Here is a 17,672-nt window from a genome sequence, read left to right on the forward strand (position 1 = left end):
GCAATCATGCTTATCAGGTATGCATGTATCCCCTTCCTAAGGAATGAGTTAAGTATCACACATGTATTTTTTGGTCCCTGACTGAAGAGCATCTAGGTGGCATAGTGGATGGTTTAGTGTGCCTAAAGTCATGAAGACTTAAGTTCAAATCCAACTTCATACTTGATAGCTGTGACTTTGGGCAAGCCACTTAATCTCTGTCTCAGTTTCCTCAAACTATAAAATGGGGATAATAATAGTAATAATAGTATTCACTTCACAGCGTGGTTGTGAGCATTTCAAATGATATAATATTTGTGAAGCAAATGAATAAATAACAATTCCTTCTTTCAAGTTGCTCACAGTCTAATTCAAGAGAAAAACATGCAAATAACTGTACAAATAAGAGGTGTGTATGTGTTATATTGGACATAATTTTAGAAATAAGTCCCTAAGTTTAAGGGAGAAGTGTAGATTAATGTCAAACCCACAAATAAAACCAAAAAAATGAACAAAGTATAAAACTATGGGCCAACTGGAATGCAGAAACATGAGGCTGGTAATTTGTCATTCAAACAAGATTTAGCAGATTTGATAGAATATAATATAGATTGCTTTAGAAAATAAGGATTAAAATTAGATTGGTCCTTCTTAGTGAGTCAAAAGAAAAAAGAAAAAAACAAAGGAAAAAAATAGTGGTCATTTTAGTTAGACAGACCATTTTTGGACCAAAAGATAAAATATGTCTGTATCAATCAAATCAACCATTTTAACCCTATCAATGATTATAAACCCATCAGATTAGGTCTGAGAGTACAATTATTACTCAGAAACTCTCACACCATTTGTTTGAGGTAGAAGTTAAAAGTTCTTACAACTTGATGACAAATTCAAGAGAGTCTAAAAAAGAAAGTATTGGAAACTTTGACATTGGAATTAAGGAACTTATGGTCAACAAAGCCATTTCTAAATGCAATTGATTCTAAAAGAAAAAATGAAGTGCACATGACTAAAATCCATTTTTTTATCCTTAAAGGCATAGCTAAAAGATCTCTTTGATAGACTTCCTGCACCAAGAAAACATGCCAGCAAAAAGAATTGCAGTGATTGGAGCCGGGGTCAGTGGACTAGCTGCCATTAAGATCTGTCTGGAGGAAGGCCTGGAACCCACTTGCTTTGAAGGAAGTCATGATATTGGAGGACTCTGGAGATATGAAGTAAGCCTGAATTTTCTGTTGATCTTGGTGTCTAGTGTGAATTATAATATGAATTGGGGCAGAAAATATCCACAGCAAATACATTGAGAATCCTTAAAAGTATTGAGGTGATGGATAAAATTAGCCCAAATTCTTCATCCACTAGGAGAGCAGCCAGACAATACTAGGACCATAAACAATTAAAAGGGAACTTGGACATCATCTAGTACCCCTCATTTTACAGATAAGGAATTTAAGACTTGCTTACTAAAGTAGCAGAATTGGGAATTGAGCCCAGATGTAATGTTGCTAAATCCAGAATCCTTTCTGGAATGCTACTAAACCTTTAGTTCTGGACTATAAAATTAAAGAAAGGAATTCTTTACACATTTTTTCTATTTTAAAATTCTTCTAACACTAACCTTCTCCCTAAGTCTATATTCTAGTAAGTCTTGAGAATACAAACATCCATTTAAAGGAATTATAATCAAGCTAATGAAACAATTCATATACATATGCAATGTAAATGTAAATACATTATGAAGTCAGTGTGACAGTGGTAAAAAGGGCAGTCTTGGATTCAAGTTCTTCCACTGACTTTCTAGGTGTATGACCAAGAGCAAGTGACAATTTCTCAGTACCTCCAGGCAAGTTATTAAAAATTAATAATAACATATAAGTTGTTGATCTCCCTTGGATAAAGGAGTTTCCATATCAAAATTTCTAAACATTAGTAAAATCATAAGTCTGAATGAAAAAGAAAAAATATGCTTATAAGTCATAATAACTAGTATACACAATGTGCACTAAGATAATTGGGAAGTAGGAGATGTTCAACTCACCACAGGCTATGGCAGCAAAGAAAGACTTCATTGAGAATAAAGATTTGGGTTGAGACCAGAAGAATGGGGGTTGATGAAATAGAAATGGTTAGGGAGACATTCCAGATGGGGCAAGTAAGAACAAAGATTCAGATTCAGAAATCCTCTGTGGGTTAGGGTTAGGGTTGGGGTTATGTGGAAGAAACAACAAACTGATCAACATCAGAGAAGTTCAGAGTTGAAAAGGACCTCAGAAGCTCTCTTGTCCAATACAAACCTTGGTGGAGAGTCTCTTTGACATTTGTTTAAAAGTGATCTTCCAGACTGTTTTGAGAACATCTAGTAAAGAGAATTTACTGTACCTTGAGGGACCCTATTTTATTGAATAGTTCAAATTATATGAATTATTTTTACCCCATCTGTTCTAGATTACAGGGTCCTTGTTGGAGAGTAATATAGAAGTAGGTTATAGAATGACAACCATCAATAAATTTTTAAAGAATAGATACTTTGCTCTTTCTCTAGAACTATTGCAAAAAATTAACTAATACAATCCCTGAATTCATTAACTGTTGCATCCCTATCATGTGAAACAGATTCACTGCCCTGACCCAAAAGAAAAGTGGAATCCCACATTGTCTAGATAGATAGATTCAATATGGAACTGTACCAGAGAAATCAGCAATGCTCTTTGAAACAGTCTCTTTGCATTTAACAGCCATACTCTAGCAGGTCCATAGCTATTCTGATTGTGTCTTATTTAGGAGCTTCAATTTATGGTCTTAGAGAGAGGTTCAGACTATTGTGAAGTTAAGTGGTATGAATAATGAGAATCAGACAGCCAGTGGTTATACTGATTCCAATGCTAGGTTTCTACCCACTAGGTCACCCAGATTTTCCCCTTGGCATTATTCCCTAGGACACATTTCTAATTATAGGAAAATGAGCCAAAACCTCAAATAAGTTAAGTGGATTAATAACATATTATTCAATTGTTTTCCCTAAGGCTTCTACTCATCTAGTAATAAATCTGGAAGTCTTACATTTTGTCATATCTGTAACATTCTTCATTAGGCATATTTCACATTTTCTTGAATTATACTATGAAATCCTTTGTTATCGGTAGGAAAACTGTGCACCTGGAAAGTCCTACAGTGTCTACAAGTCAGCAACCTGCAACACTTCTAAGGAGATGACAGCTTTTAGTGATTATCCTTTTCCTGATCATTACCCCAATTACTTGCATAATTCTAAACTGATGAAGTATCTCCGGATGTATGTCAAGCACTTTGATCTTCTGAAGTATATCCATTTCTTGGTAAGTAAGGAAAGAATATGCCTATTTTATGAAGATTGCTTATGGAGGAAGTTCATGCAATGGAGAGAAAAGAGCTGCCAAGATTCAGTTCATCCTTGAAAAGCATCTGAGTTTCTACAAAGAATTATATCTAAGACTCTCTCATTAGCATTGTATAAAGCCTGCAAGTAACTTTAATAATAAATAATAATATAATAATAAATAAATAAAATTTTTAAATAAAGTCACATAGATAGAATTTTAGATGGAAAGACTTCGAGTTCAAACTCATTGTTCTCTTAATGTGGGATCATTGAAATCATGAGTTAACAACAAACCAAGCTCTTTTTCGTTATGCTCAGGAAAACTTGTTTCCAGTAGAGAGTATGATTATGGGAACCTCTTGTAGGCAATGAAACTTTTTTATATACAAGAACTGTGATCTACTAAATTGAGGCAAAAGTCTGCAAAAAATATGGAAACCAAAAAAGGTGGGCCAAGTGACCTTTGTTTGTCCATTTGTTCCCAGTCAAAGGTGTGTAGTGTGAAGAAGTCCTCTGATTTCTCTTCCACTGGACAGTGGGATGTTGTGGTAGAGGCTGATGGAACGCAAGAATTCTATGTCTTTGATGCAGTCATGGTTTGCAGTGGATATTACACTGATCCCTGTTTTCCATTAGAGAACTTTCCAGGTAAGAAACATAGAAGGACAGGAAGAGTTGTCATATTTCAAGAGAAGTATATTATGTTATAAAAAAAATAACAATGAAATTAGTGGGGTTTTTCTTGTTAATCCTTTAAAATAACAAAATAAGATAAATTGCCTTATAAGAATACTTGTTTCAAGAATTTTCCCTAGTTAAAAAATCTAGAATTGTATGTTGATTTATGATAATGTAAATCTTTTCTTATAATGCTGTTACCTTATATCTCATACTCTCTTGTAATGCTATTGTTCATGAAGACATTATTCCTCAACTACTCTAAAGTCATCATATAATCCAGAAGTGATTGACAAGTATTTGAGGTCTCCTTGCTTATCTCTGAAGCTAGTGATTATTTAGAAAAGCACTGTTTTTTTAGAAACAATAACTGATTCCAAACATTGCATTCTGTCAACTATGACACCTAACTGCATATTGGGTGGGTCCTCTTTGGTGATCTTTTGGAAAGACATGGTCAAAAGAAGGTCTGGATGGGAAGAATTGGATGAGTTGTGATCATAAGATAGAATATTCACACTGATGAAGATATAGATCCATTTAAACAAGTTTCTGAAGAGCATTGGTCCCCAACTTCTCTCTCACCCCCTCTTAGTTTTTAGGGACAGAGATCATTGAAAAGGAAGATGTGAATAAGCTCCCAATATGCCTACTAGACTTACTACCTATGGAACAACAATACTTCTAAACTTCCTCCATAGGATTCTGGGAGGCAATATTCCCCTATGACATTATTACTTAGTAATTCCATACCTAGAGATGCAATTCTCATCTCTTTATTATTTTAAAAAATGAGAATTGGACTTTCAATGTGTTGTTGAATTATCACTACTCTTGCCATCAAGGTGGTGTTTCATCTTCTAATATTCTCCTGTGGTAGCAAAGCTTCAAGTTCATCATTATCCAAAGTTCCAGGAAAAGTCATCATCAAGTTCATTAGTACATTAGAATGGTCTTCCTCCCTCCAACATCACTTTATACTAAGAAAATGCACTCCAAAGGCAACTGAAGCACAGTATGGCAATCCATTCATCAAATGTCTTCATTGCCATTCTAATGGCAACCACCGATCCTAGAAACTTCATGTTAAGATTTGTCTGTTAAATAATACGTGGGTTGAAAAGGAGATTTTTATAAAGGGTTTTTAAAAGGAATATTCATATTTCTTTTGTTTAGATTTTATTTTTATCATTTCTTTTTTATCATTTTTACATACATTTATTTATATATAAATTTTATTCATCATTGAGCTTTATCATTGAGCTCTAACCGTGAAGCTACTTCTTCAGTATATAATGCACTATGATAGCCACAGGGGAGACATAAGCAAAAAATAGTGAGCTATCCATTGCCCTAAAGAAATTATGTCCTAATAGGGAGAGATAGGACATATAGGCCAGTGCTAACTAGGAGAAGGACTTTGGGTCTGGAAAGTTACTGAGATGGTTAATCCACAAAGCAGTTAGTTGACCTGTCCTTTCCAGGAACAATGGAATAATTGATTGGATTACCAAGCCCAGAGTAAGAGTAAAGCTAGATATATGTATATTGAGGGTTATGAAGGGAGGGACTGTTACAGTCTTAGGTCAGATATCAAAGTAGCCTGGGTAGGTAGCTAGATGTGATATAAAGTAGGGTCTAGCCTAGGGCCAGCTAGGAATGTCAGAATAGGTAAATTTGTACTCAGTCACCAATCAAGACAGTTCAGTCCCAGGGCAGGACTCCCAACATCAAAGGGATCAACCTGGTTTCTGGAAATATGACCCAAAGAGGGTTATTGTTCCAAGTGAGATAATAATTATCAGACAGATGGAAGAATGGTTTGAGTGGACATCTGTTAGAATATAAGCTCAATGGATGTAAAATTGCATGGATAATTTAAGACTAAAAAAGAAATTCTTTTTAAACTTTTAGTTAAGAAATATATTCTGGAAAACACATAGAAACAACTAGGTGATCCAGTGAAATAGTATTGTGCTTGGAGTCAGGCAATGCTGAATTGAATCTTCCATCAGACTCTTTGAAGCTGTGTGATCCTGGGCTAGTAACTTAATTTCTTTGTGAATCTATTTCTTCATCTGCAAAATGATGCCATAATCATACATTTCCAGGGTTGTGTGAAGAGAAAATGAAGTATTATTGATAAAAGCAATTTGCAAGCCTTATCACATTATCTAAATGCCAGTTATTAAGAGAAAAGAAGAAAAAACACCAAGGAATTACCAATGATAAAACCCTTCCAATTCCACTTTTGAGGCAAAGTGCTAAGCAACTTTGTGCCCTTTCCTCACAGGTATCACAAGTTTCAAAGGCGTTTATTTTCATAGTTGGGAGTATAGAAGTCCGGAGACATTTTTAGGAAAGAAAATCCTTGTGGTTGGCATTGGAAATTCTGGAGCAGATGTGGCAAGCGAGCTCAGTCATGTGGCTAAACAGGTTTGTCTTTATAAAATTATTTTATGCTTCAGAACAACTCCATCTCCATCCCTGATATGCAAAAGGTATGGAATCTTAGTAAATTTCTATCCATTACTAAGCAATTAATATTACCTAAGTTTTTTGACTGATAAATGAACATTCTCAAGTATTTCACCTGTTTCCTCAGGTAAGATTTGGTCAACTAGATTCCCAATAACCCAAAGAATATTAACAATTTCTAGAATTTTTCTTCCCTATTTTATTTGGAGTAACAATGATATGATGAGTAAGGTTTTTTTTTAGATTTAACCTATGTAAATTCAACTATATGTAGTTGGAGGAGGAGAAAGGGAGCCAGAGACAGACAGGTATAGACATATACAAGGAGACAGAGAGAAAAAATAGAGAGAATATAAAATTTTAAATAATGTACTAGAGTAATCCTGAGATAGATAAAAGATTTAAAACTGCCTCTCCACTTCTCTCCCCCTTAGATCTCACTGTTTATCCCTGAATCCAGTCCCAGTAATGCTGCAGGGCAGATGAAGGAGGAGATGAAAGGAGGTTGGGAAAGGGAAGAGCAAAGGACCTCATGCTCATCCCTATCACCCCAATCAAACCACTCAATTCTTAGAATTAATCCTTCTCCTAAAGTCACAGATATAATATGACAATTTCCATAATATACTATAATTTGTAGATGACTTAAAGGAATTGAGAATATATCATATTTACTATGATCACTTTTGCCCTCCTTCCTGACTTTAGAACTTGGCTTTTTGGGTAACAAGTAACTCTATATCTTGACAGTCAGGAAATGACTGTACAAATATGTACAGTCTCCCTACTGGTTAACTAGAGGGTGGAAACTATTTTTAAAACATTGAATTAGAAGAATAAAAGATGAGAAGATAAATGAACATTCTCAAGTATTTCACCTGTTTCCTCAGGTAAGATTTGGTCAACTAGATGTGTAATTATAATAGTTCTAACACAACCTATAAGCATTTATTAAGTATCTACTATTTGCTAGACACTTTGCTTCATAGTCTCATATTATTAATGTTAAAAAATTTTAAAAACACACAAAGGAAAAGACATTGATTCAGATAGTCAACAGTTCCCATAGAAATTCAACAACATAAAGCAATAGCCACAATGAGTAAAACAAAAGATTTCAGATTATCTCAGTCAATAAACATGATACATTCATGGCCACACTTGTGGTAGGAAAAAAAATAGAGTGAAATTGAACATCTCCTGGTTCTGCCCCTTTTGCTCTGCATCAATTCCTGGAGGTCATTCCAGTTCACATGGAATCCCTCCAGTTCTTTATTCTTTTCAACACAATAATATTCCATCACCAACATATTCCACAATTTATTGAGCCATTCCCCAATTGATGGACGCCCCTCATTTTCCAATGTTTTGCCACCACAAAGAGTGCAACTATAAGTATTTCTATCAACATTATTTAAATCCTAAAACAAGGAGACACATACTCATTAAAGATGCTTGCACTATCCTAGAGCATGTGAATATGATGCTCAGATAGAAACTGACTTTTATGCAGATGATAAGGTTCTCCATATGCTTCTTTTTTGTGAATAACATTGTGCTGATTTTCTCAAATGCCAGAATGCTACAAGACTTTCTCTTTTTTTACTTATTTTTGTTCTTAATTCAATAAATATTGAATAAAATGGATATTTCCAAATGATCAGCAGAAAAGAAAAAAAGGATTGCATTGGAAACTAGAGATCTACTTTATGTACAGTTTGATTTTCTTTTTTTTTTAATATTTTAAATGACCTGTAGTCTTTAGTGCAGTCCTGCTTGTCTATGCTTCTTTCTAACTCCTTCTGTTTTCTTAGATGCATTTTCAAGATATTTCAAGTACACCCTTTCATGTCTTATATTTTCTTTCTGAGTAAAATTCATAAATGCCCATCATAGAGAGACTTCATAATACATTGAGGAAAAAACAAATAGGTAGAAATCATCTATTGTCCTGGCTATATATCTTTGGTTAGGCATCCATTTGGGTTATTCCATCAGCACAAATATGTAGTGTGCATATAATGTAATAGCTTACAATCACATAATATTTGAATGTGTGTATATAAATATAAAGATATATAATATATTATATAATTATATATTATAATACATTATTGAGAAATAATTAATTACCTGCAAAGTAATATAAAAAGATATGATTCATTAAATATTTTTTTAAAAAGGAATTAGACTCCTTCTCTAAAGAGGGCAAATGCTAAAAGATGGAAATGACAAGAGACTGGCTTACATGGAATGCTAAAGACCTGAAGGAAGGTACTCAGTACATTAGGTGGATCCATGGGAGGATAAGGTCAAGGACTGCATAAAATGAGAAAATGTAGCTGAGTTGGAATCTGCCTACCATAGAAGGAAAGTCCCCTCAATGATTAGATCAAAGATCCACTGAAATACATGCAAGCCTTTTTGCAAGAGGGGCCAGAAATATAAAAATAAATAAAAATCCCACTTCTTAAGAAGCTTTTAACACAACAGAGATATTCACTCATGTTATGATTTTTCTTAGACTGTGGGAATTTCTTGGAGGCTACTCCTGGTTGCAACTGGGTAGCCCAATGTATAGAGGGCTGAACCTGAAATCAGAAAGACCTAAGTTCAAATCCAGCCTCATACATTTACTAGCCATGTTAAGTGACAGGATTAAGTTATAACCTCTGTCTTCCTCAGTTACTTCATCTATAAAATCAGGGTAATAATAGCACCTACCTCCCAGGATTGTCACAGATATAAAATGAAATAATATTTGAAAATGCTAGCTATCATCACTATTATTATTATTGCTATTATTATTTAAATGGGGTGATGGGAGTAAACTAAGAAATGCAGAGGTTAAATAATTTTTTTTTTCTGAAAAGAACTGGTAGAAGACTTGAGAATAAACAAGTGAAAGAAGGACCATTGTTCTCATTCAACTGAATTCAATGCCTGCAAAGGCAATTAAACATTGAAACAGAAATATATTATAATAATATCTCTCTCTCTTCCAGGTTTTCCTTAGTACAAGGAGAGGTGCCTGGGTATGGAACCGTGTTTGGGATAATGGAAATCCAATGGACACTGTACTCTTCACTCGTTTTAATAGTGTCATCAATCGAATACTAACAACCTCCATGATCAACAAGTGGGCAGAGAATAAATTGAACTCAAGGTTTAACCATGATGTTTATGGTCTACAGCCTAACCATAGGTGAGGTTGAAAAGTTGTTTTGTTTTGTTTTGTTAAAGTTTCCTTTTAGTTACTAGAGTTAGAAAGTCCATTAACAAACTGAGAAGTGGACTAAAGCTAAATAATCTACCAACTTTCAAAGAATAAGGACATTTTGCTAATTTTACAAGCAGATTTTAATGACATTGTCTGGGGGTTCACATCATATGGTCTTCCCTCATGCATCCCCAGGACATCATACATAATAGCTACCAAAGAAGAAGAAATTAATTTCTTAGAAGATGACTCCTAGAGGCAGCTAGGGTAGAGTGCCAGACCTAGAGTTGAGAGGACCTGGGTTCAAATCTGGCCTCAGACATTTCTGACTATGTGACCATGAATAAGTCACTTACCTCCAATTGCCTATCCCTTGCCATTCTTTAGCTTAGAACTGATACTAAGATAGAAGGTAAAGTTGTTTGTTTGTTTTTTAAATATGACTCCTATTGCTATGTCACATATGTTCTCTTCATGTTATTAAATAAATTAGACGTGTGTTTAGGAGAAATAAAAAACTACTACTTTATATTTAGGAAAGTTGCTTCTCAGAAAAAAAAAAAAGACAAGCTAAAAATAATTAATTGAAGAAGTACCTCACCTCAAAATTAGAAGGAAGATATAATAAATACATGTTATCAAGTGAGACTAAAATCTACTGATAGATAAAATAAATACACAAGTATCTAGTAATTTGTACTTGAACCAAAATGCCCTCAAAAACACAGCCAAGTAAATAGTTTCTAAAGAACACCAGTGAGGGAGAAATTGGTAATTCCCAAATCAAACCATTTCATTTTTGTATTGCTATAATTATTAAGAAGTTTTCCTTTTTACCTAGCCTAAATCTGCCTCTATAACTTCCAACCATTGTTTCCAATTTTTCTCTCTGGGGGCTAAATTTTTGGACTTTTTAATTTAAAAAATGAAAGATTTGTGAAATCCATAAATGTTACATTCATAATAGAAACTATAATTCAGGTAGGTCTTAATTAGTAAAAATGAAAAGTTCCCCTGAAATGGTCACATTATTTGAATTCCCATTACATATTTCTATCAGCCTGGAACCAATGACCATATTTTATATAATTATAATAGTAAATAGTATGAATTTGAATACTTATGATCATTTGAGGGTCAGGGGACAATATTGGCACTAACTGAGACCTAGTTATAAAATAACAGGAAACATTTAATAAATTATTTGATAGTTTACAAAGCAATTGGCTAATAACCACCTTCTGGTGTCAGCAGTTAAGGCATCAGGATTCCCATTTTACAAGTGAGGAAACTGAGTTCCATTAAAGTTAAAGGTCTTAACCCATGAGTATATGGCTAGTAAATGACAGAGCCAGGAAATGGATCTTGCCTTTCTAACTCAAGAACCAGTGCCCTTTCTACTACACCATGATGGCTATGTATGGCCTTAGTCTTTCATTTTGATGAAAAACCATAAGCTTCCACGAAACTGACATTAGTATTTCATTCACTTGCAGAATAATGATCAAGATAAAGTCAGTGGGACAATGAGGATTAAATAAGTGCCGAGGATGTGCTAAGGAAGTGAGAGCTTGTGGCTCAGTGCCTAGAGTCAGGAAGATATGAGCTCAGATTTGGCCTTGGATTGTTACCAGCTCTATGACTTTAGACAAATTACTTACCTTTATTTGCCTCAGTTCCCTTAACTGTAAAATGGTATGATAATAGCACTTATTCTTAAGGTTGTTTGGAGGATAAAATGAAATAATACTTATAAAGCACTTAGCACAGTGTCTGGCATATATTAGTGAGAAAAATTATTCTTAATTTTTTTAAAAACAATCATTTGATTTCTATTATTAATTTTTATGTCCAACCCTTTCCCCCATCCTTCATCCTGACAGTCCTAGGAATGTCTTTGCACTCTTGCCTCAAAATGTCTCCTCAAATTGGATTTTTTAAGATTGAGAATGTGAGTTCTACTCTTTCCTATAAATACAACTGATTTCAACCAAATATGTCCAGGGGTGGCATGTGCATGTCATTGGACTCTTCCATTAGGATGAACTATGAAGGTCAAAACTTAACCAGATCTAACTATTTTTCCATTTAGATCATGAGGAATATTAGAATGTTGTGATCAAGCATGCAACTATCTCTACTACCATGAGGAGATCCAGGAGGGGTTGGAAAATATTAGCCCATCTCCTCATTAGATATCCACCAATTAGATATGTATTGAGTTCTCTTAGGGAAGGCTGAATAATGAATTTTCTAACTTTATTTCAATGGTTCAAGACTATGAATGAATTCTCTATCCCTTGTAACTGAGAGAAACCTAAAACCAGCAATTTATTGATTACCTGCTGACTAATTAATAAGTTGATTTTTCATACCCAAACCCTTGTGTTTCAGAACTTTCATCGGTTAAAGCAGATGCTATGTAAACACCAGCCATTAGTACTGTTATTGTTATTAAACCATCATTCATTCCAGAAAGTAACAAGAAAGTCAGTCTGGAAAATTGAAAACTTAATGATAGAGCTTGATTCTATGCAAAATAAAATGTAAAAAATTCCTTTTTCAATAATACAAAGGCAATATAAAAGTTCCTATTCTCAAGGACTTCACAGTCTCAAGGGGGAAACAAAATACAAGTAAGTATATACAAATAGCATAAAAACAAGATAAATTGGAGATAATCAAAAGAGGAAAGGGACTAATATTTGGATCTGGAGAGGTTTCTGATTTTACCTTGAGATTTGAGATTTGAAGGAAACCAGAGAGAATAAGAGATGGCAATGAGGAGGGAGAGAATTCCAGGCATAATGGACAAGCAGTGAAAATGTCTGGAACTGGAAAAAGTGTCTTATCCAATGAACAGCAAGGAAGTCATTCTTCTTGGATCTCAGAGGTTAGGGAAGTGTACTCTGGGAAGGATGGGGAATAAAGTATAAGACTGGGCAAGCAAGAGGTATCCAGATGATGTGATCAGACTTGTACTTCAAGAAAATATTTGACAGCTTAGAAAGGGTATACTGGAGAAAGAAAAAAATTTGAGGCTGGAAGACCAATCAGCATGCTATTAAAAATAGTCCAAGCATGAAGTAATGAGGACCTGAATCAATGTGTTAGCAGTGTCAGAAAGGAGGATGAAGTTTAGATGAGAAATCTTACAAGAGTAGAATCAACAGAACTTTGTAACAGATCAGATACAAGGGTTGTGAAAGGGAGATATTGGTTATGATGCTGAGGTTGCCAACCTTGATGACTGAGATGATTGTTTCCTTTATAGCAATGAGAAAATTAGAAAGAAAGAAGGGTTTTGGGGTGAGGAGGGCAATATAAATTTCATTTTGGACATATTAGGTTTAAAGGTATCTATGAAACATCTGATTTCAGATAGCCAAAAGGCAAGTAGAGATGTGATACTGGAGTTCAGGAAAGAGGTTAAGGCTGGATTTTTTTTCTTACTAACACTTATGTAGTATTTTATGGTCTGCAAAGCACTTTACAAATATTATCTCATTTAATCTCCAATAATGTCGGGTGGTCTTATTTTCTTCATTTTACAAATTCAAGATAAGGGAGGATAAGTGCCCAGGGCAGCACAGCTAGAAAATTTCTTTAATTCAGTTCTTCCAAACTCCAAATCCAGCTCTATCCATTGCTGCCTTCCTCCATCCGAGCAGATTTGGGAATCATCAGCATAGATTATATATAAAAGCTGATGACATCACCAAGCAAAATAGTAGAGAGGGGGCCAAATAAAGTCTTGGAGGACATCCACAGTAGATGAATATAACCTTGATGAAGATGCAGCAAAAACTGAGAAGGAGCAGTCAGACAAGCTGAAGGTTTGACCCAGTTTCAAAATTCTTACTGAAATGTTAAAATAGAACAAGAATAAGTATATATTCTTTTTTAAAATAAACTTACCTGCTTCTAAGAATCAATACTGTGTATTGGTTCCCAGGCAGAAGAATGATAAAGGAGAGGCAATGGGAGTTAAGTGACTTGCCCAGGGTTCCATACTTTGGAAATGTCTGAAGACATATTTGAACTCAGGACCTCCCCATCTCTGGTTCTGGCTCTCAATCCACTGAGCTACCTTGTTGAGCACAGAATATATTCTTCTTCATTCCCACTGGATACACTATCAATTTTTTCATGTATGTACAGATATTTTTATAGAGGTAGCAAATAACCATGTGCCACTAGGTATAATTTTGTATTGTATAGTTGAAACCTAGGAAATCTATTCTTTATGTGTGGTATAAGCTCAGGAAATGAATTGACTAATCAGTATAGAGCATTACATGCATGTTGTTGTTCTAAGAATGCAAATCTGTCTCCATTCTCTCAAGTAAGGACTCAAAATTACTAAATAGTATTTCATAAATCGCATATTTTTCCATGAAATTTTATTTCCTTCTTTCCTACATAGGTTTCTGAGTCACCAAGCTACCTTAAGTGATGATCTTCCCCACCACATCATTTCTGGAAGGTTACGAGTAAAACCAAATGTGAAGGAATTCACTGAAACTGCTGCCATCTTTGAGGATGGTACTCAAGCACAGGTTGATGTTGTTATCTTTGCCACTGGATATACTTTCAATTTCCCTTTCTTAGAAGGCAATTCAGAAGTTCTTGATAGCCAGTGTTCCATGTTTAAATTTGTATTTCCTCCTCAACTTGAGAAACCAACAATAGCTTTCATTGGCATCCTCCAACCCATGGGAGCTACTATTCCTGTATCAGAACTCCAGAGTCGATGGGCTACACGAATATTCAAGGGTATGTAAAAGGGTTGGTTTTTACATGTAGAGCCAAATATGTGATGTCATATGAGGGGAAGATAACCATGCCCCAAATGTCTTTGATATCAGTATATCAAATTGCACCAAAATATACCATTAGAGAAATTATTCTGAGGATTTTCACTCTCTAAGATCTCTTAATTAAAAAGGAATATTCCTTGAAAAGATAACTTTATCAGGTTACTCAATAGTGTCACTGTATATCTCTTGGAGACAAAGTGAACATTGAAGTATTCCTCAAATTGTCCCAAAGACTATGAAAAGTTGTTTGTGTTTGGGGTTTGAAATAGGCTGATAGGTCATTGTTTGGGGTGGGGGGAAAGAAGGCTGTTCTTTTCAAAATGAAGCCAATGGTGGGACTGATAATATCACAGGATCCCTTAGAAGTAGACTACACTTTATAATGTAGACCAATGCTCTTAAAGTTACAGAAAAAAAGGACTCTCAGAAATAAAAGATGCTAGAATGAATATTTTTACATTCTACAGATGTATTATCAAAATATTTGGAAAGATCTTTGTGAGCCAGAGACCAAATCACTTGTCCCAACTCAGAGAACTAAATTGCATCCTCTTGGCAAGGCAAGCCTCACTTTCATTTTCTGTAGAATAAAAAGATTAAACTAGCTAGCATCCAAAGTCACTTCCAGTTCAAAGATTCATTGTTCCAAGAAACAATCCCATTGATTTGACAGATGTTATGAAGAAAGTAGCTTCTCTTCCTGCCCTGACAACTAGGAAACATCAAACCTACCCTTCATCAAGATTTCTCATATTAGGGTTTGGCTTTGAATTTTAGGGAGACCAGTCATGGACCCAATAATCTCTTTCTAAGAATCATTCTTTCCATTCAGTTTTCTTCAGACAGTCCTGCTCAAATTCTGGATTATCTTTCCTAGGACTGAACAAATTACCTCCAGTGAGTGATATGATGGCTACAGTCAAACAGATGAAAGACAAAATAGGAAAAAAGTAAGAAATGTGACTGTTGGTGAAGGTTAACTTAACTTGTTTAGATTGAACTATTAGCCCATTAGGTATCATTTATATTTTTTCTCAGCATGGAATCTTGGTCTAGATAACAATGCCTTGCTCTTCATTGGTCCCTAATATATGTTTAGCTAATTGAATTGAATTGATTTTGACCTACCTTCAGCATCATCAGCAGTCATTTTCTACTGACCATACTGGAGGTTTCTGATTTTAGAGTATTCTATTGTAAATTTGGGGTGATATTAGTTGCCCTTCTAAAAGACAAGACAACTGTCCATCCCCAGGGCAGGCTGTCTTCTTATAAATAAAGTCTATCAGGGAAGCAATAAAATGATATCATAGGTCTACACTATTCATTCATCCTATGAAGAACAAAATAACCAGAGAAATGAGTTAAGATATTTTAGCATCTGTCAAAAGGTTTGGAGAGAGATCAAAAGAACTTTGGGTTCGATCTCAATGGGAAACAATTCTCAAACATCAGAATAAGGAACAGATTCAGAATTCTACTAAATGAGATGGGTCATATTTAGAGTATGTTTTCTACTCTCAAAGAAGTTGGCCAACCAAGAACTTTGACCTAAAGTTACAAGTTGGCCTAAAGGATACAAGTAATAATGATGATAATAATAATTGTGATATTAATGATGATAATGATAATAATAAAAACTAGCACTCCTTTAAAGCTTTACACTTTACAAATATCTCATGCTAATGTTGACAATAATCCCAAGAGATAAGTGCTTTATTTATTCCCATTTTACAGATTTAAAAAATGAGGCAGTTATTAAGTGACTTGCCTATGGTCACATAATTATTAACTAGTCTGAGGCCAGGTTTTAAACCAGGACTTCCACTCCACCCACTAACTGCCAATTTTTTACTACTTCAATCTTCATTATTTCAATGCATTGATAGAAGCATGAGCTCATCAAACTGATCATCTCCTCCAGTAATGGAGATCACAAGTCATCTGTGTGACTACTGTATAACACTTGTCAATATCCTCCTGCAAATCCACCATGGATGACATGATGTGGTTGCCATGGTGGTAAGGGTAGCACCCATCAGGGCAATGAACTGGGGACAGGCCTTCCTCTAAATCTTTTGACATTACATGGAACAAACACAATATCAACTCACATGCATATACAGAGTTGAATACAATAAGGAAATCCATTTATGCCATCTATGAAATTAGTTTCTGTTTGTAATATTTCATTCATTAAGCTTAGCACCTAAATGTCAGAGCAACTTTATGTCATGACCACCAAATGCAAGACACAATAAAACTTTCTATAGAATAAAAGTAAAAAAATACAAAAATTAGGTGTTAAAAATAATCTGCCTACACCTACTAAGGAGGAAATGGTCATTGTGACAAACACAAAGGACTATTTATTCTAAATGTAAGGAAGTTATCTTAACACCATGCAGCTTAGATATGATAACCCTTGATAACTCTATGATAGCCCTTGTTTATATTACTTCTTTTTTTAGACCTCCCAAATAGCTAAATTGAACAATGCACTGAGAAATTGTCTTTGGAAAGAACCATGGGGTAAAGATAAAAAACAGATTCTGACTTAGATTCTCTCTTCTTTCCCTTTTGACTTTAGGTTTCTGAAAAGTCCACGTGATGCACGGCGAGTACCTTTTGTTGATTATATGGATGAAATTGCCTCAGAAATAAACGTGAAGCCTAACCTCCTCTCACTTTTTCTCTGGGATCCCAAGCTGGCCTTTGAAGTTTTCTTTGGTCCCTGCACTCCATACCAGTACCGACTACAGGGACCAGGGAAATGGAATGGGGCAAGGAAAGCCATCCTGACTCAAAGAGAACGCATCATCAAACCCTTAAGAACTCGAGTGCTCAGCAATGACAAACCTTCATTCTATCTGTCTTTTTGGTTTATAGGGATCTGTGTTAGTATTCTCTTTTTCCTTATTTTTATAATTAAGATATAATTACTTCATCACCTAGAGCAGGGAATCTAAATAATTTTTGATCATTGTTCCCTCTGACAATCTATGGACCATTTCTCAAGTTAGTGTTATTAAATACCTAAGATACAATAACTAGGCTTACAAAGGGAAAGGATTATATTGAGATTTTAGTTTCAATTTTTTTTAATTTATGGATCTGAGGATACAAGCTCCTGATATAG

The 17,672-nt window shown here is 34.7% G+C and overlaps 1 protein-coding gene across 1 annotated transcript; it reads left to right on the plus strand.

The window, feature by feature from the left end:
* Nucleotides 1-1,061: 1,061 nt before the first annotated feature.
* On the plus strand, nt 1,062-15,681 carry LOC100617961 (flavin-containing monooxygenase 5-like). The gene is made up of 7 exons (XM_007480687.2): nt 1,062-1,196; nt 3,123-3,314; nt 3,823-3,985; nt 6,309-6,451; nt 9,499-9,698; nt 14,140-14,489; nt 15,411-15,681. The coding sequence occupies exons 1-7, from the start codon at nt 1,062-1,064 to the stop codon at nt 15,485-15,487; spliced, it is 1,260 nt and encodes a 419-aa protein (XP_007480749.2). The 3' UTR covers nt 15,488-15,681.
* The last annotated feature ends 1,991 nt before the right edge of the window (nt 15,682-17,672 follow it).

The sequence above is a fragment of the Monodelphis domestica genome, chromosome 2 (assembly GCF_027887165.1).
Source record: "Monodelphis domestica isolate mMonDom1 chromosome 2, mMonDom1.pri, whole genome shotgun sequence".
In the NCBI taxonomy this organism is placed as follows: Eukaryota; Metazoa; Chordata; class Mammalia; order Didelphimorphia; family Didelphidae; genus Monodelphis; species Monodelphis domestica.